At 47.4% G+C, this 20157-nt stretch overlaps 1 protein-coding gene across 4 annotated transcripts in view; it reads right to left on the reverse strand.

Annotated features, from left to right (window-relative positions):
- Positions 1 to 20157, reverse strand: part of LOC144817738 (uncharacterized) — a 314135-nt gene that overhangs the window by 165114 nt on the left and 128864 nt on the right. For all 4 annotated transcript variants that reach the window (XM_078674517.1, XM_078674516.1, XM_078674514.1 and 1 more), the window contains exon 4: positions 2330 to 2379. In XM_078674517.1, the coding sequence (XP_078530643.1) occupies positions 2330 to 2379 (50 nt within the window). The remainder of the gene's footprint in view (positions 1 to 2329; positions 2380 to 20157) is intronic.

Genomic DNA, 20157 nt, shown 5'->3' on the forward strand with positions numbered 1-20157 from the left:
CTACGTCGAGATGGGCCTCCTGGTCTCGTCGACGTAGCAGTTGGAAATCTTGTTTGTTGAAGTCGAAACGCGTCGAAATGGAAATGTACTCGCGTTCGATAACAATACCGCTGAATTGGAAAGGGAATACGCGCCGAAGTATAACTTTTTTGTCGAAATCGATCCGGAGCGCTTCGATCCTCATCCGAACCCGATGGCGGAAAAAAACAATCTAAGGATGGAGCCGATGCCCATGCGCACTGATACCCAAGGGAGGAGTCATCGATCTCGTGACGACAAAAGACTTCTCCAAGAGAAAAACAAGTGCAATCATCCGAGCCCAACACCAGATGGCGATCTATTCATAAATGTACCATCTGCAGCCCATATGCCTCGAACATTTGCGTTTCCCCTTTTCATGGAGTTGTCGCGATAAGTGGATCCCCACTTTGTCCCCCTGAGCATATGCCGATTGCCGCAGTTTCAGCAGAGTAAACTCCGCTCGGTTATTGTAGATGGATTGTAGTTTGCCTCTGTGCGCGTTGAGCTGTCGCTGAAGCGCTCGCGTGGGAGTGGCCTTGTAAGCTTTTTCCACTACCTCTAGTTCACCTTCAAGTGCTACGCATTCCTTCGCTCTCCGTTTATTCAGTGCCGTGTTGAGTTGCATGCATTTGCCCCTCAATACCGCTTTAAAAGCGTCCCAATTGTTCTGTGGTGTAGTTGCGTGTGAGGTGTGAAGAGTAAAATACCCGTTAATTGAGGTACTCAGTTCTAAGCAGAGGGTTTTGACTCGAAGGAGCGAACCTGGAAAGTTCAAGCGTGCCCTGCCCGGTCTTTTCCCATCCCAAGCTAGACTGGCGGATACGAGGCTATGGTCTGATAGCAAAAGGTTTAGGATCTGGGCTGCCTGCAGTGAGCCCACTAAGGCCTGACTAATAAAGATGTAATCTACCCTGGAGTAGGACTGGTGGACGTGAGAGAAATAGGGGAAATCTCTGGTAGTAGGGTGTTGTGTTCGCCAGGCATCACAGAGACCTAATGTGTGCAGAGTAGAATAATTTTAATGAAACCTGCAGATATCAACGTTACCAGCCGATCAAGGCAGTGCCAAGTGAGTAGGCCTACAATGCTGCCTGTCAATATCTTGAAAGACAAAGTGGTCATACCGCCAAACTCCCATTCTGTGGCTACATGCAGGGGGACCCTTTCACTACCCATGAGCATTATGTATTTGGAACAAAGAGGAGGGATGGATCCAATACAAGCTCCACTGCATTCACATTCGTTCATGTAGTCTCCTAGGATCAACGCAAGCATGAAGAGAAGACCTTTTGCTACGGACCCCATACAACATGGGTACTCGCAAACAAGGGCCACAAAGTTGTTAAGTCGTGTTTTATGCCCGAGGGCCGCAACAATGCCAGCAGGGTCACGATTGGAGGGAGGGTGCAAGAAAGTAAAAGTGTTCTTAAAATGAAGTGGTACTGGACAACCTAGTCACTTCCTTTCTTTAACTTAAATTAACCTTTGAATAAAGGCTTGCCTGTATATTGAGCATCGTTTTAATGTTAGTCTTGAATCAAGTGAACAGCAGCCCAGTGCTGCTGTTGAAGGGGCATGCAGCCCCAGGACCGTACTTTGAGTATCACTGATATACAGAATCTGGGTGAAAGCGGACACGGAAGCAGGAAAGTTACAGGATGTGTGATAACTAACTTGCAGGTTTCACAGTAGGATTCTGCCCAGACTTATTCCTAAGATGGGTGACATTTCTACTACACTTGGAGAAACACAACAGCATTACCATTCCTGTAAGAATATTCCTGACAAAAAAAATGGGACAGTCGCCCTTGTACTAGCTGCAGTCACCTGCAGGCAACTACTGAAAGGTATATACAGATATCTTCAGACTAAGACTTAAGTCAAGTGCAAAAAAGTGCTGAATTACGCAGCTCTTACAATAGCTGGTCAAAAAAAAAAAAACACACCCATGTACCTCTTGACTTTGACACCATCCAAGCTGAACAGGCTTCCATAGTTGGCTACCCAAAACAGAATTTCCATTCAACTACGAAAATACAGTATAGATAGAACATTACATATACAAAGCTTATTTCTTCTGAAACAAACTGCCTCTACTCATCCGGGTAGACTAATTTTGAGATGCAAGAAATCCCTGAAACCCAACTTGTTCCAATAGGATTTGGATTTTAACAAAATTAAGTGCCATGGGACCCAGAAACAACTTCAGAGTTAATAGCCACTCAATATTAATTTACCTCACCCTACCAGTAACCCTACTAACAGCTATACCATTAAAAATATATATATTCGTGTCAATTCAACTCACCTGCTGGTTGTATTGAGTCTGAACTGCAGCTGGGGGTCACTTTTTCATTACTAACAAACAAAAAGTTGGAGTACAACAGTTAGCGCTACCTCAGGATACAAGGCAAAAGGAAAATTAGCATGTATAAATAGGATGCAGTAACACTACAGATTAGCTTATACTCTGGATCTCACTACATCACAGTTAAGTACATCATAAGTATGCTTACATTGCAAGTCACTACACCGCAAGAGCAATTACATTGTAAAAATGTAATTTTATGGATTTTTAACACCCAAAAAAGGAAATGATACTTACTTCTATTCCCGGTTCTACTCCAGAACACTACTTGTCAATGTAGTAATATTAAAACTCGAACTGGAGATAGACTCTTCAAACAATAGGTGTCCGCTCCGTTGCATAAAAAATAGCTTTTATTGACATTCTCTTTCAGAAAAGCATCAATTTTAAACAATAGAAAGGTGGCATTCCTGCACTACGCTGAAAGAAGGTCCTTGATCAGTAACCAGAATATCTAAACCCTTTCACTACAGAGAGACAACTGAAGGAAAACGTGCCTAACAACCTGTCACAAACAATCTCCATTATGAAATCAAATAAGCCTTCTTCTGTAAGGGAGACCTATGTCCACGAAAAATGGTGTGGGTCATCAAGTATTGGATCCGTAAACTATCATGAAATTATTACCATCTCTCTAGGAGAAGGGGTAAACTCTCCCGCCACCGCCAGGAAGGTGGACTGTGCGCTCCTGCAAGGGTCCGGCTTGTCTTCAGTGATTTTAAATATATGCATGTAATCTTTACACCAATTGACACTTTTTAGATCAAAACTCAAATATTCTGATGATATATAGCCAGTCCTTCCACCTTCACACAAGCCCAAGTTGATCACAAGTTAGTATCAGAATGTTTCCAAGATCCAGGATTGGATGACTCCCAACCAATTAAGTTGACCTACTTCCAAAACAGAATTCCTCACTATCTGTACCTATTACGGGCATAAAAACCAAAGGGCAGAATATCATTCTTTTATGGTTTACTAAGCATTTGTGGAAGAACACATGCACCCACAAACAACTGCAGGCCAGTGTGACTAAATTATATGCAAAGATAAGGGAAGATAATACAACTAACACCAAACAATCCATCCCCAAACTGCCCCAACACCTCTATCCTTCTGATCTGTAATCTGATAAAGTATCTGACATTGCTGCTGACTTTTCACTTCTAGGAAATGGGTGCTGCAAATATCAGACAATATTCCAAGTCACTGTGCAATCGCCAAAACTTTTTTTCTTTTCATTTGACTGTTATTTTTTTTTTTTTTTTTATTTGTTTATTGAGGTAAGATGATTGATGCACTTCATGTTGCTTACAAACAGAAAAAACAGGGTAAACATATACAGTGCATATGCCTACATCCATAAATGGCCGGCTACCCGCACTCAAAAATCAAAATCATTGGCATTAGTGTTACACGGCCCATCAGCCGACATCCAGCGGACCGGCGGCGTAAAGACTGATAGCATCCACATGTATGTCAGTGCTGTATTCGCTCACTTATAAATCAGTAATCTTACATTTTCAAAGTTCTTTTTTTCATATCTGGTACCGTAACTGAAACAAAACCAAACAATGCAGTCCCCAACTTTTAGTTCACCTTATGTATTAATCCTTCTGTGTCACAGCATCCTCCCTCCTCAGTGTCATAATTACGAAACTTGTACACTCTGAGTTGTCAGTGTCGTATCTGTAGGTCTCTCTATCTCCGTCTCCGAATCAGAACCAACATGTGCCAGTAAATATACCCGCAAGTATCCCCAATAATCCTTGGGCCTAGAGCCACCTGGCAGCTCTTCTTCATATGTTGCGAGCGTGTCTCGACAATACACCATATCTCTCATCCAGTGCTTTACCTCAGGGGCCCTTCTGCCATTCCAGTGCATAGACACCCTTCTCTTAGCCAGTAAAAGCGCTATAGCACAAAATTTGCGTTTCAATGCTCTAAGTTGCGGGATAATGCCCAACAAGCAGATTTTCGCATCACACAGCATAGAGGTCCCCAGCATCTCGTTCAGGACCTGCATGACGCCTTCCCAAAACCCCGCCACTTTGCGGCAGTGCCACGCTAGATGCATGAAGTCCGCATCATCTTGCTTACACCTACAACATTGTGAATCATCTCGCAAACCATATCTATGTAATCTCTGAGGCGTGTGGTATACCTGATGCAAATACTTGTAATGTATTATTTTCAAGTTCCCGTTAGGGGTCAACATACCAGTGAGCGCACAGGAGGAATCCCATTCCAAGTCAGTGAGAGGTTCTGCTAGTCCAGCGCTCCATCTGTCCCTAGCCTTGTGAGTATTCACCCCCACCGCCTCTTGTACAGTTGCATACAGTTTGGATACTAGATGTGACGCTGTCGGTGTAGTTAGGAGTAGTTGTAGGGGCGTGAGTGCGGGAGGTTCCTCCGGATGTGTCGGGTAGTGTTCCCTAAGCGCTCTTTGTAGTCTATAGTAGTTGAAACTGAACAATGGAGTCGGGTTTGTGATGTAGTTTAGCTTGTCCAGTGTTAGGAAGACCCCGCCATCGTATAGGTCCCCAAGAGTGTCTAGGCCCGCCCGCTTGAACAGATCCATGCCGACCCGCTCCTGCGTTACCGAAAGAGCTGGGTGATGTGCCAGAGGAAGTGTCGGTGCATACAGTGGTAAGCTGTGTGTTGCCTTGCCTATCAGCCGCCATGCCTCAGTCGTGGTATCAACTGGATTTATGTCACGTTCATGTAGTTTAGTGCGTTTATGTGTCAATATGTTGGCTAGTGGGATAGGGTCAGCGTCACCCGCCTCTACGGCTACATGTGTCAAGAAGGGCACCTCGTGGAACCAGTAATGCGCGTATTGCGCTTGCGCGCATAAGTAATATAAATAAAAGTCCGGCACCCTGAAGCCCCCCTTAGCATATGGCAGCGTCATGGTACGTAATTCCATCCTCGCTTGTTTCCCCGCCCACAACAAATTAAGGACCAGTGTGTTAATATTACGGAATACGGCTGCGGGTGGTTTGATTGGGATATTATTAAACAAGTACAGGAACTTCGGTAGAAGCACCATTTTTACAATGGCCGCCCTGTCTGCCAACGATAGGGGAAGTCTGTTCCATCTCTTAACCTTGTCCTCCAGCGACGATATGGTCCGCCCGTAGTTCGTCCTTATCACCAATTCCGGGTCCCTGTGGAACCATACACCCAAATATTTCGTAGGCTCCTCCTGCCACTTTAAAGGATAGTCTAGTTTGGTCGGGCAGGTGCTGTCCGTTAAGGACAGAACTAGAGATTTATCCCAGTTAATCTGCAACCCGGATTGTAGGCCAAACCTAATGTACTCTCTCAGGAGTGGATTGAGGTGCTGTTCAGGGTTCTTAACATACAGCACCATGTCGTCTGCGTACAGTGAGATATGTATGGGTCTGGAGGGCATTTGTATCGCTGAATAGTGGTGATGCTGCCGGATCTTACATGCCAGCGGCTCCAGCACCAACGCGAATAGCATCGGCGAGAGCGGGCACCCCTGTCGAGTGCCTCTGCATATTGGAATGGGCTCTGATATGTACCTGTTCACTCTGATGCGTGCTGTCAAGTTTGAATATAACATCGTTATCCAACCCAGAAAAATCTGCGGAAACCCCATACGCACCAGTACTGCTTGGATAAAGGGCCAGCCGATTGTGTCAAATGCTTTTGCTGCGTCCAGTAACACAGCCACCGCCTTCGATTCCGGAGTTAAATAATGGGCCAGTGCGAACAATGTACGAGTGTTATGTGTAGTCGCTCTGTCGGGGATAAAACCAGATTGGTCCGGCCTGATCAGCAAAGGCATAAGGGGTTTCAACCTGTCCGCTAATAAACTAGCTATGATTTTAGTGTCCACATTCAATAATGAAAGAGGGCGATATGAGTCGCACTTATCTACCTCTTTACCCGGTTTCAACAACGCCACGAGCAGTGCTTCTCTCATGGATGCTGGTAGCGTCTGAGCTTCATGCGCCGCCCCGTACAGCCGCACCAAGTATGGTGCTAGTGTGTCAGCGTACTTTTTATAGAATTCCGTGGCAAAGCCGTCCGGCCCAGGTGCTTTGTTATTTGGTAATCTCCGAATGGTATCAGCCACTTCTTCCACTGTTACCGGGCGTTCTAGATATTTCCTGTGCCCTTCAGCTAGCCATGCCAGCTCTATATCTGCCATGTAGTGTAGTAAATCACCCTGTGTCGGTGAAGGACGCGCTGTGTAAAGTGCCTCGTAAGTTTTCATAAATTCAGTTAATATCCCCTTGGTGTCCGTGATCACCTCCCCTGTGTCCGTGCCAATGGACGTTATGTTTTGTGGGGCTCTACCCGCGCATATTTTTGCGGCCAATTCCCTACCAGGCCTCCCTCCTTCCCCATACCTCCTCGCTGTCGCACGCTTTGACACATACTTCAGTTCGTCCGTCGCGAACTCATCGTATTCAATTAGGAGCGCTTTAATTTCCCCCAAAACAGCAGCGTCGCCCGTCCGGGTGTACGTTTGTTCCAGGGTTTGTATAGCCTGTTCTCGTGTGTGCAGTTGTCGTCTGATATCTTTGAGGATGCCAGAGGTGGTGCTGATACAGATCCCCCGTATCGTGGCCTTAAAGGCCTCCCATAGCAGACTAGGGTCTTCAGTAGTTGGGGCGTTGAGATCGAAGTAATCTATTATAGCCTTGTGTATGGTTTCAACATATATGGGGTCTTGCAGTGCAGCCGCGTTGAAACGCCAGGTAAAAGGCGGTGGGTCATAGTATGGTATAGCGATGTCTAATAGTACTGGACCATGATCCGAAAGTGTTCGTGGTAGGTGAGTTATGTCTTTAACCCACGAAAGTATCTCCTGCGTGCCCAGCCAGTAGTCTAGCCTAGACCAACTATTGTTTGCTGCATTTATATGTGTCGCTATAGTCGTTACTGGGTTGCGTGTCCTCCATAAATCTACCATGTTTAGGTCTTCCATGGTGTCTCGCAGCATCAACCGCGCTTTGCCGTGCTGCTCCAGCGTATGTGGTGCCCTATCCAGAGTATCCTGTAGGGTGACATTGAAATCCCCACCCCAAAGTACGTGAGTTGTCTGCATGTCGACGATAGTGTGCCATACCCGTCTGAAAAATTCCGGGTCATCCACATTAGGCCCATATGTGTTTACTAATAGTATCTTCTGTCGCCTTACCACTCCAGCTATGATGACGGTCCTCCCTTCTGAGTCTCTATGTATGCTCGTGATCTCAAAACCCGTTCCCTTTCTGATTAATATGCTCACCCCTCTAGAGTATGACGAGAAGTTCGAGTGGGTGACAGACTCAGCCCATTTAGCGCCTAGTGTGGAAGTACTGTCTCGCGCTAAGTGCGTTTCCTGTAAAAACACAATGCTGACTTGTATCCTGTCAAAATAAGCAAAGAGTCGCCTGATCTTTTTCGGGTCGCCTAGCCCTCTTACATTCCACGTTAGAAATTTGAGCGTGTTAGTACCTGTCATGTGTGTGAACTTGGAGATCAATGGTGTATATCTTACATTTATAACTCTTCCTGTTCAGTGCGTATTGACGTAAACATTTTACAGTGACCGGCATCAACGTTGGTACGCTCTGTACATAGACATCTCTCACATCATAATATACAACTAAGGAGTTCGCCATGCGTCTCAGACACAGAAATTGCAGTTGGAAATATGCAGAAATTCCCACCCTCCCCCCACCCACTTTAGCCCCCGAACTTTGCCAAAGCCATCCCTTAACAACCTTTAACTGTAATGTCAAATTCTTAGCGGGGTACACCCACTCGGGGGTATCACCAGGGTCACACGTCTCCATCCACATAGTGGACGTGGACGGTCGCAAATCCATGCTGTAGTGTAATACACGTGTTCTAGTTTCCCCAACCCCTCACCTCCTCCAGCACAAGCAGGGTCGCCAAAGTGGCATAATGTCAGTACGCCATTTCCCCCACTATTAGTGACATCTGCGTAGCCACCAGACTGAGCCATGGTATGGACAATGTGCCTTCTGTCAGTTGAGCTATGTAATCCACATTTCCTACCAGGGTGGCAGGCACTAGGTCGTGACCACGCAATCTTCACATCCGAGTGGCAAATAACAAGAAATCCCCATGCCCTCTATTTCAGAGATACTCACAGTCATGCTGAGTCAGCCGCGGCACAGCTCCAGCAAGGTCCATACTTACAGTGAGTTCGTAAGTGCCACGCCAGTTTACCATCCGCTACAAACACAATTGCTTAGGGGTGTGTGAACATGCGCTCACGAATGCAGTGTCCGTCGCCTGCGCCGCACAGACAGGCACCGAAATTCAGTTCCGTGCGTTCATAGTTTGGATCAGTCATTCCACATCGCTCGTTTCCGCACTTCGATCTTGCTGCTTGCGCCTTTTCAGTTGTTGCCGAACGTATTCCTGCGCCGCCTGTACTGTTGGTAGTATGACCGGTTTCCCGCCAGTGAAGATTTTGAGTTTCGCCGGGTATAACATTGCATATTCCTGTCCGAGTTCTCTCAGCTTCTTTTTAACTGGAGCGAATTCCTTCCGAGCCAGTTGCACCGCCATGGTATGATCCGGATAGAACTCTAGCGTGTTACCTTGATGAGTGACCTTACCCATTTCTCTGGCCAACCTAAGTATCGTGTCACGGTCTCGGTAGTTGAGCAAGCGGGCTATGACCATGCGTGGGGCGGCACCAGGTTTCGGCACAGGCGCAAGTGAACGGTGTGCCCGTTCGACCAGGAACACGGAAGATAGTTTCTCAGAACCAAATACCTCTTTCACCAATGATTCTATATAGGTCTCCATCTTCCCTGTGTTTGTGGATTCCGGCAAACCCGAAATCCGGACGTTGTTGCGCCTGGACCTGGCTTCCTGGTCCTCCACCTTGGCGCGCAAGCTTTCCACTGTCTTTTCCAGGCCTCCGCAGGACCTGGACATGGCCTGATGGTCATCCTCCACTTGCGAGATTCGTTGTTCGGCTTCCGTTATACGCCCGTCGTGCTGTTCAATTTTCGCCGTCATGTTGTCCACTCGTTGCACCACGTTGTCCAGTTTCCCATTCATTTCCTGCAGGCTCTTCTGAATCGCCCGTAGCACTGATTCCATGCCCGTGGCGCCCGATTGTTCCTGGCCCCCTTCCGCCTCTTGGTCTGTCGCGGCCATTTTATCTTGCTTCCGCGCTTCAAATTGGAGCTTAGTTTGTTGCCTGTCTGGTTTCCCCATGTCAATCTGCTGCTTTGGCGTAGTTTGTGCCGATGACAATCTGGGGCTGCTAGCCGTCGTCCCACCGGCCGTGGAGTTGACGCGGTGTGTTTTCGCTGCAGCCCCCCACCGAGCTTTACGTGCAGTCATTAGCCAGCCACGTGCTTTGGAAATATGGCCGATCGCCTCCGTGCAGGGCCGTCCGCTCAGTGCTCCAAACGGCGCTATGATAGTGGCTGCAACGCGTTGGGGGGCCTCCCCTCAGATCAGGTGCGCAGAGCTGACGTGCGTGGCAAAGTTATGGGGTCCGTCCCTCATAAGTGCATGCTCCATGCATACCCCTCACCTCCTTGGCAATGCGCAGTCAGCCTCATGACTCACGTGGGGGCTAGAGATAGCGCTTATGCAAGTTAGGTGCCTCTGTATGTTGCAGATATCTCCTGCTGGCAGCTGAGGCGTGCACGGTACTCACTGCGTGTCCTCGTGTGGGGGCCTCGCTGGCCGAGCGCTTCACAGGCGCCTACTGCAGATGAGGAGTCAAATGCCGCTGCTCTCCCTCATGTGCGAGTGGCACCGCTGGTCTTCGAGGGGCTCCGATCGGCCTGATCGACCAGTGCCGCCGTCAGTGTCGTGCGTTCCACGGGCGCCGCCATCTTGCCCACAGTGGAACGCACGCCGATGTGGAGGTGCGCTAAGTTCTGGGGACCTGCATGGGCCTCGCTGAGCCCCAGGTGTCTTCAGACGGCCATTCACCAAGCCGCGCCGAGTGTCAGCTGCAGTCCAGGCACGCTAGGTGCCGGCAATCGCTCCGGGTTCCTGAGCCTCCGGAGCGGCCATTTTGAGCGGCGTCCGCGAGGGCTCCGGTTTTGTAGCAGTAACGACTGTTTCTCGCAGCGCAGGCCGAGTTACCGTGTCAGGAGAGGTCAGCCCCACATTCCGATGCACAAATCTTTGCTCAGCGCTTGTGTCGGTGGGGTTTTAGGGGGTCAGGAGTTGATAGAAGTGCGACCGCCCGGCGGAGCTGACTCGTTAGCCAGCCATACCGCAGTGCGCCCTCTAGCGCCCCCCCCTTCATTTGACTGTTATTTAATAGGGAAGTTAATGCCTAAATAGTCCAGATAAATGCTTAGACCCTCAGCATTACTCTGTGTTAAGTATTGATTGCCATCTGATTCTAAAGCATATTAAACTGCAGAAAAGCCAATGAATGAGATGAAAATTCTCTACAGCAAAACAAGGAGGCGAAAAAAAGCATTGATGGCCATGAGTGGATCTGCTAGTCTGTTTTATCTTTGCTCCCATATCTCAGTGTAGTCACAAAAAATGGCATGTTTAGGGTGCCTTTCACAAATCTATAGTCATGCTGTTTGGAAAGGCTCTACAGCTTTGCACAACCGGTGGCCCTCTGAATTGAGCCAAGCTCCAACTCCCAAACTGGCTGTAAAAACTTGGCGTTCACCTTCACCAATCAATCACTATGGAGAACAGATTGGCACCACCAATGGCACCCGTTTCCATTTTTTATTGTAATTGCATTTATATAGCGCTTACTACCCCTGACGAGGTGTCAAAGCGCTTTTTCGGCGAGTAGCATGCTACTCCGGAACCAAAGAAGGATTAGTGTTGAATTAGTATCAATCAATCAATCAATCATATCATTTGTAAAGCGCACTACTCACCTGTGAGGGTCTCAAGGCGCTGGGGTGGGGAATGCTGCTACTGCTTGAAAAGCCAGGTCTTGAGGAGTTTTCTGAAGGTCAGCAGGTCTTGGGTCTGCCGCAGGTGGATGGAGAGGTTGTTCCAGGTCTTGGCGGGGAGGTGGGAGAACCATCTGCCGCAAGAGGTTGCTCTTCAGAAGCGGGGGACTGTGGTGAGGTCGGCGGAGCAGAGCTGGCGGCTGGGGGTGTAGAAGCTGAGTCGTCTGTTGAGGTACGTTGGTCCGGTGTTGTGGAGTGCCTTGTGTGCGCGGGTGAGAAGCTTGAAGGTTATCCTCTTGTTGACCAGAGCCAGTGTAGGGTTCTTAGGTGGGGTGTGATGTGGCTGTGGCAAGGGAGGTCTAGGATCAGCTGTGCAGAGGCATTCTGGATGCGTTGGAGCAGTCTCAGGAGTTTGGCCGAGGCTCCTGCGTAGAGGGCGTTTCCGTATTCCAACCTGCTGCTGATGCTGGCCTGGGTGACTGTTCTTGTTTCAGTGAGGATCCACTTATAGATCCTGCGGAGGATGTTGAAGCAGGAGGCGGCGTTGACCCGTTTAGTCATGGAGAGGGTGGAGTAGAGGATGACCCCTAGGTTGCGTGCGTGGTCAGTGGGTGTTGGGGTGTTGCGTGCGTGGTCAGTGGGTGTTGGGGCGTTTCCCAGTGTGGTCGGCCACCAGGAGTCATCCCAGGCCACAGGGGTTGATCCGTGGATGAGGACCCCCGTCTTGCCAGAGTTCAGCTTCAGTCGGCTGTTCCTTGGTGAGGGAGAGTATCAGATGGGCGTCATCGGCGTAGGAGATGATTATGTTGAAGTCGTCCCGACGGGCGACGTGGGCGAGCGGTGCCATGTAGATGATGTTAAACAGGAGTTAGGCTGAGGGATGAGCCCTGGGGTACGCCGCAGATGATCTCGGTGGCTTCGGAGCGGAAGGGGCGGTGGAGGGGGAGGCAGACGCTCTGTGTTCAGCCTGAGAGGAAGGAGGTGGTCCAGTCCAGGGCCTTCTCTTGGATCCCGGTGTTGTGGAGGCATGTTCGTAGTGTGTGGTGGCAGACCGTGTCGAAGGCGGGTTCCAGGAGGTTGAGGGCCGCCGTTTCTCCGTTGTCCAGCAGGGACTTGATGTCATCGGAGGCGGCGATTAGGGCAGTCTCGGTGCTGTGGTTGCTGTGGAACCCGGACTGGGAAGGGTTCAGGATGTTGTTCTCCACGAGGTAGCGGGTCAGTTGTTCGTGAGTATCGTGAGTATAGTGAAATATGAAAGTAAACAGGATTACTACATCACTGTAGAATCCAGTCCAATAAAAGAGACAAAAAGACAAAGCTACAATGGTCAAGAGAATGTTCATCTTAGGGATGATACTAGCGGCGATGAAGATACATAACCCTTTTCAAGCCAGGTCTGAAAAATACATCATAAAAAAAACGTAGAAAAATTGATTGTACTAAGGTCAATGAACACTAGCTATAATCCTCCCACCAGACATCTTAGGTTTTAAAAAGGCGGTACTTGCAAATCTAGACAGTATGGAGGGCAACCACAGGCAACACTGCTGAATGCAATCTACAAGATGTCCCCTTAAAGGTAGGTACTGCAACTTTGGCATCCTTTCAAGAGATCTAACTTTCACAGTTACGTCTGGAAATCTTTTCATGTAAATTGGGTTCGCCTAACGACCCCTGCCATTCTTCACAGGGATTGGCCATTGTAAACCTGTTTGTTGTTAAAATTCTCAATATCTCATTATCCAAGGCTGATGTCCTCTCTTTACTCCGTGCCACCTGCAACAGGCAACTCTGATGTTTGCGGCCTCTTCCTGGAACGTCAATTTCACAGTGCCTGACCTTCCCTCTGACATTTTCTTGGATGCCTGACTCTCGTTGCCCGCTCCAGCAACAACGTAAAAATGTCACCGTGCGCATTACGTCACATCGCGCAAACACCATTTATAACCCAAGTAATGCCTTACCAGACCTTCTAGCGACGTAAAAACGTCGCGTTGCATTGGCAAATAGTTTGTTGTGCCTGACTCGCCGTGCTGTGTTCAAATCCAGCTCTTCTCGGCGAGTCTTGGTCTGGATTTGGAATCACCGTTATATTGGAATTAAATTTACTACTTTCACGCTGATCGGGACAGCTTGAGTGCTGATCCTTCCACTCAATGTCCCCTTTGCCACATCTCTGCTGACCGGCACAGCCAGCTTCGCGATTCAGTTCTGCACTGATCCGGTAAGTGAATTGTCTTTCACTCACTGATCTGCACAGCTCCAGTGCAGGTTATTTTCATTTATTCACGCTGATCTGCACAGCTCCAGTACAAGTCAATTACACGCTGATCTGATCTGTGCAGGTTAATTTCTTCATTGCACACTGATCTGCACAGCTCCAATATGAGTCAGTTACACTTATGCGCACTGATCTGCACAGCTTGATTCAATATCTCTTGTCACTCTAATTTGCACAATACAGGTTATTACATTTATACACGCTGATCTGCACAGCTCCAGTGCAGGTCAATTTCATCATTGCGCACTGACCTGCACAGCTTGTTTGGACATCTCTGTTCACAGTATCATTGCAAAGTAAATTACTGCAAACTTAGTGATGCAGAACGTCACTCCACCTCCATTCTTTTTGTCTGCTCCTGGTGATCCTACTATACCCTGGCTAAAATGGAGAAAAGATTTCACAAACAATGCCAGGGTTTGCAGCACTTCATTGAGTGCAGAAAGGAAATCTTCCTTATTTTTGTATTGCCTAGGGTCAAAAGGATAAGAAGTGTTTGAACGCCCCCAGATCTTCCTGATAGTGAATCCTCATCATTGAATGAGTATGAGTTTTGCATAAATAAGATGGATTTACATTATCTTCCCAAAGGATTTTAGAACGTTATCGATTTGGGAAGAGAATGCAAAGGCATGAGGAATCTGTTGAACAGTACGTTACAGCTTTGCGCAAACTAGCATCTACATGTTCCTTTGGAAATAGCGTAGATGAAAGGTTGAGGGACCAGTTGATACTGGGTTGTGCCTTAGATAAGGCAAAGGAAAGCCTTTGGCATAAAGATAACCCTTCTCTTTAAGAGGTAATTACTATCTTAAAAATGCACGAACGCTCTAAAGCCTGTGTTGAAAACAATTGCAAAGATATGCAAGCTGTTAAGAGTGAGAATGAAACTGTTAAAGAAGTCAGGGTCCAACCCTCTGACAGGTCTCACAAATCTATTTCTCCTAGTATCTTTGGTTCAAAGAAGGTCACCCGTCCTTACACTAATTCTAATGTGTTACAGGGTAAGTGTTTCAGATGTGGTAACTCAGGCCACTATTTTTTTTTTTAACAAGTTTTTATTGTAAAATAAAAATAAATGTCACTGAAATACACAGCCGTATGCCTACAACCCTGGGGCCGGCGGCGTACAAAAACAAGACACTGTACACAGCGTTATCGCCGACATCCCGGAGGTAGGGCAGCGTTACATGTAGAAATGGTGGCTCTTGTTACTTCTTGAAGCATATCCGCTGCAAGACATTGATTATAAATATAACTCGAAGGGTTATAACAAACAACGAGATGTTAGCCCAACTTACCGCCATCAGGCCCTGTACCTTATGTATCAACATGTAACCATGGAGCCACTATCCGACTACCATTCTATTCCTATTCCCTCCCTCTAAATGTCACCAGCGCTAGCAAATTTCCCACCCGTGCCGGCTACACCCTGTATTGACTTGGGTTCAACTGTAAACCTTACAGGTTATGTACGTACTGGGTAGTGATAGTGTATTATCCCTTACGTAGTGTTGGTCTCCGCTACGGGTTCTGTCGGTGCCCACTCGGTCGAGTTCTCACTTACTTTTACTGTTTAAGTATGTGGTATATAAACCCTAGAAGTTCTTTGGTCTGCTCTCCGCGGCAAGCAGTTCGCTAAAGTTCTCTGATTGCGTACAATAATAAAGGACATAGTGTGACTACTGTGTCACTGTAGGTACGGGGCCCCTCATCCAGCACATTGCCACCCTACGTTTTGCCATCAATAGGCCCATGTACACCATTCTGCGGGCTGCTTTCTGTAATTGTTTAGAATAGCCCAGCAGTGCCACGGCCGGATCAGGGGCAATCGCTAAATCAACTATAGTACTCAGTTCACGGAATATCTTATCCCAATACTGGAAAATGCTCGGGCATCCCCAGGCTAAATGTATGAAATCTGTCACTGGGGAGTGACATCTATCACAAGTCGCCTCCTCCCTTAGCCCGTATCTCTGCAATCTCTCCGCGTATAATAAACGCTATTAATGTATTTGAAATGATTTAAGTCTGTGTTTGCCATGTAATGATATGCGTTTCAGGTTATTACAACAATAAGACATCTATAGTCCTGTCCAGATCACGTTGCCAGGACAGCCTAGCCCTAGTGTACTGATTTGCCCTTTGAGACATTGGCAACTTGTATATGTTCGAGACAAGCTTACGTGGAGACTTGGTTTCAATAAGGTACGACAGCCCTTTTACCTCGGGAGGTTCGTTCAGGTCTTCCCCCAATTGTTGACGGAGCGCTCTGCATACCCTATGGAACTGAAAGCGTTGAAGCAAGGTGGGAGCTTCTGTAGTGACCGAGGCTTCATCCCACGTTCTTGCAACACCGTCTGAGAACAGGTCTCCTGCTTTGTAGATGCCTAGAATCTGCATCGCTCGTATCACCCCTCCATCTTTACAGGGGGCCAACCAGACCATCCAGTCTATTGGCATTTCTGGAGAGTACAGTAATGCCCCTGCTTGTTGCCGTAACAGGCTGTGCCATGCGTGTCTTGTCGAGCTGAGCGAGTCCAATATGCCTGTCCTGCGGTCGACCGGTTCAAGAATAACTGCTGGGAGGAGGAGAGGGTTGGCTTATAGCTTTTCGAGTAGGAGATATGGAGTATTATCTGCGCCATGGACCCAACTATGTGCTTGTGTACCCTGCGCCGCTCTATAATAGAACTCCAGATCTGAAGCACCTAGTCCTCCCAAGTGGTATGGTAGAGTGAGCACTCGCCATTGTACCCGCCCCTGCTTGCCTGCCCAAGCAATCGTATCATTGTTTTTATTAATTCTGACAAAGAAGGAGCGTGGCAACACTAACGGTATATTTGTGAACAAGAAAAGGAACCTGGGGAGTACCACCATCTTCATGATGGAGACCCTGCCAATTAGTGATAATGGCAGTCTAATCCATGTTTCGATGTCGTCCTCTAACTTTGCAACAGCAATGCCATAATTCTCACAAAACACAATGTCCGAGTCTGTGTGCAATCTAATGCCAAGGTACCTGACCGATACAGAAGAGAGTGGAAAAAGGAGGAACAAATATATACTATTTTTCTAATAGGTGACTATGAATTCTCCTATTGTTTTTGTGACCTTAGTCCACTGCTAAATCAGTCAAACTTTATGAACATCATCATTTCATCACTAACACAGGGGGATATGATTACACATTTTATTTATTGCAATCAAACCAAAAGTATTTTCATCTCATTTTTTTCTTTTTTCTCAAAAAAAACAGTTTTTAAAGGCAATTTTATGCACTATACACAAATATACATACCTATGTACACACCTATATACAATAAATACAAACAACGAACAACATATACACTTTTTACAAAAATCAAAAAAATGACGAAAAACACTTTTTCTTCTTCACCCTAGAAAACAATATTCCAGCAAAGGCTGAGTGCCCTCCTATTCAATCTAAGGGGTACACTGGGAGGTAGTCGGACACAACTGGTTCAACGCAAAAACTTCACAGAACCTAAATCAAATGGCATTAATTTCCAAAATGATTTCAAAACCAAGACTCCTCCATATGGAAAGTGTACTGACCGAGTCCTCTGACCATTGCAGTGGGCACTCCATCTCAAATTACGTAGTAACTGGGGTGAGCGGAAAAGCTATGGACTTTGTCCAATTGACCCTCAATCCTGACAGAACAACAAAGTGCACCACCTCTCTGAGGACTGGTGAGAGATTGGTTTCTGGGTCCCTTACATATAACCGTGTGTAGAGACCACATTCTCATATGTAGGGAACCTGACCCCTCTATGTTCGTGGTATTCTCGAAGCGCACATGTCAAGGGCTCAGCAATCAAAGTGTATAATGTTGGTGACAGGGGCCATCCCTGCCTAGTCCCCGGGGAGATAGAAATGGCCCCAGTGATAAGATTCCCCAGCCGGATGCGTGCAGTGAAAGCGTTGTACAACACTCCTATCATTTGCAGAAATACGGGGCCAAGTCCCATTCGGGTCAGCATGTGTCGCATGAAGGGCCACTCCACGGAATCAAAAGCTTTCTCCATATCTAGGAACACTACAATTGCTATCATGTCTTGTCGGACATGTTGTATTGTTCCGAATACTGTTCGGAGGTTATAGGTGAGGTTCCTATCCAGTACAAACCCCGCCTGCTCCGGGGAAACGAGTTCCGGGGTAAATAGGGCTAGGCGGTTAGCCAGAATCTTTGCAAACAGTTTGGCGTGCACGTTCAGCAGGGAGAGCGGCCGGTAAGAGATGCACTCCTCGGGGGTGGGGGTGGGGATGAGAGGGGGGGGGGATTTCACCTGGTTTGGGGAAGGCCACTAGAATCGCTTCTCTCATAGATTGTTGCATCTTGCCCGTTACACATAGATCGTTAAATAACATTCAGATGTGGGGTAGCAGCAGCTCTATGAAAGCCTTGTAAAAGCCTACTGTGAGGCTGTCCGTCGCCGGGGCACTGGCTGCTCTCATACCCGCAAGTGCCTCCACTAATTCATCTTTTTCAATGGTGAGCATGAGAAACTCTGTGTGTGTGTGTCCGACAGAAAAGGCAGCTTGATGTGTGCGAAGAAAGGGAAGCAAACATCCCAGAGTATTATTGTTTGAACCTGTTGGCAATGTCCTCTTCTTCTGTTAGCAAGTCACCCTCTTCCAATCGAATTTCGGTGATAAGCGTTTTACTGCGTTTAGCTTTAAGCATATGGGCCAATACCGATCCCGGGCTTTCACCCTCCTCGTAAGCACGCGCTGTGACATATTTGCCCAGGTGTTTCACCTCGCTGTCCGCCGCTTCCTCATATCCTGTTAATGAGTCCCTAATAGCTCCTGCAATGTCCTCATCATCCCCAGCCGGCTGATGTGCCTCCAGGTCCCCTAGTTTCCGTTCTAAGGTGGACAAGCGCTGTCGGATGGAGCGCAGTACCCCTGAATGCTTAGTCATGGCCACACCACGGATGTACACCTTAAAAGCTTCCCACACCGTCTGGAAACTGTCCACTGAACTAGGTAGCGAAAAGTGAGTCTATCGCCTCCGCCATCTCTTCCTTGAAGAGAGGGTCCAGTAATGAAAAAATGGGGGGAAAAACACGTAAATGGTGGGATTGTTTTATTACGTGTGGCCAGGTCTAGTAAGAGTGGCGAATGATCGGACAAAGTGCGCAGCAAGACCTGGCACGTGCGAATTAAAGACATGAGGGGCGTCGACGCCAACCAGTAGTCTATTTGTGTATGTAAATTATGGTAAGCGGAGTAGTGTGTGCAACCACCATCTAGCGGTGCAACTCCCTCCATACATCAACAAGGTCCTTACTGATCATAACGCTTTCAATGGTCCTGGTCGCTGAAGCCGGCCTTCTCGCCGGTCCCCCAGACCTGTCCAATTCAGGGTTTCTAACCAAATTGAAGTCGCCGCCCCATAGTGTTTGTATTGGCGCATGACGAGCCACTGTCTGCCAAAGTTGCGAAGAACTCTGGGCAGTTATAGTTGGGGCCATAGACGTTTACTAGGAGTAGTTCTAACCCCCTTCCCTGGCATTTGGATATCACAAAGCGCCCCTCCGTGTCTGCTGCCATCTGTCTTATCGTGTAATCTGATCTGGGATTAACCCAGGGAAATAAAAAGGAAAAAGCTTGGGAAGACACCCTGAAAAGGATATAGAATGTTGCCTTTTCTTGCATTTCAGGTTACTTGCTTATGGCAAGTGCCATGAAACTGATGCTGCATACCTTAAAAGAAATATGTATGTGCAGAAGGTTGAAATGAACTATTGTTACTTACCTGTAAACAGGTGGTTCTCCAGTATTGGTGTCTTTCATAGATTCACATGCTTGAATATTCCCCGTCGTCGAAGTGGGAGTCCCACGGTATATAAAAATAGCAATAATGCTAATATAACATAAATGATAATATCATATAATAATAAAAAATAGAGATAATACACTGTAAAACCTCTACAATGGTAACTTCCATAGGAAGACATTACAAGAGAAAAAACTCATTTGTAACATATCAGTGTCATTATGTTGGTCCAAACTGCAGCCAATCAGGCTCAAGCACCCTCTAGAACCTTCTCCTCAGAAGCTCAAGCCCTCAGATTTTCGTAGCACTAGTAATAATAGCGCATGAGGAGAAGAGAGCCTCTGAGGGGAGGAAGGGTGGGTCGCATGTGAATCTATGAAAGACACCAATACTGGAGAACCACCTGTTTACAGGTAAGTAACAATAGTTCTTCTCCAGTATTAGGGGTGTCTTTCATAGATTCACATGCTTGAATAGAATAGATAGCAGTAACTCCTTAGAACTGGGATTGCTAAGCATCTTCACATGAAGTAAACACATAGCTTAAAAGCATATAGCAATCACAGAAGAAAAAAGGAGGAGGGAACAGAGGCTCACCTTATTTAAAGAGATGGCGAAGCACTGCTTGCCCCACTGCGGTATCCGCCTCGTTGATGGAATCCAAACAGTAATGTCTGGTAAAGGTGTGCCTATTCGACCACGTTGCCGCCCGGCAAATCTGGTGTAGAGGCACTCCGGCAAACAAGGCGGTGGAAGACGCCATCGCTCTCGTCGAATG

The sequence above is a fragment of the Lissotriton helveticus genome, chromosome 2_1 (genome assembly GCF_964261635.1).
Source record: "Lissotriton helveticus chromosome 2_1, aLisHel1.1, whole genome shotgun sequence".
Taxonomy (NCBI): Eukaryota; Metazoa; Chordata; class Amphibia; order Caudata; family Salamandridae; genus Lissotriton; species Lissotriton helveticus.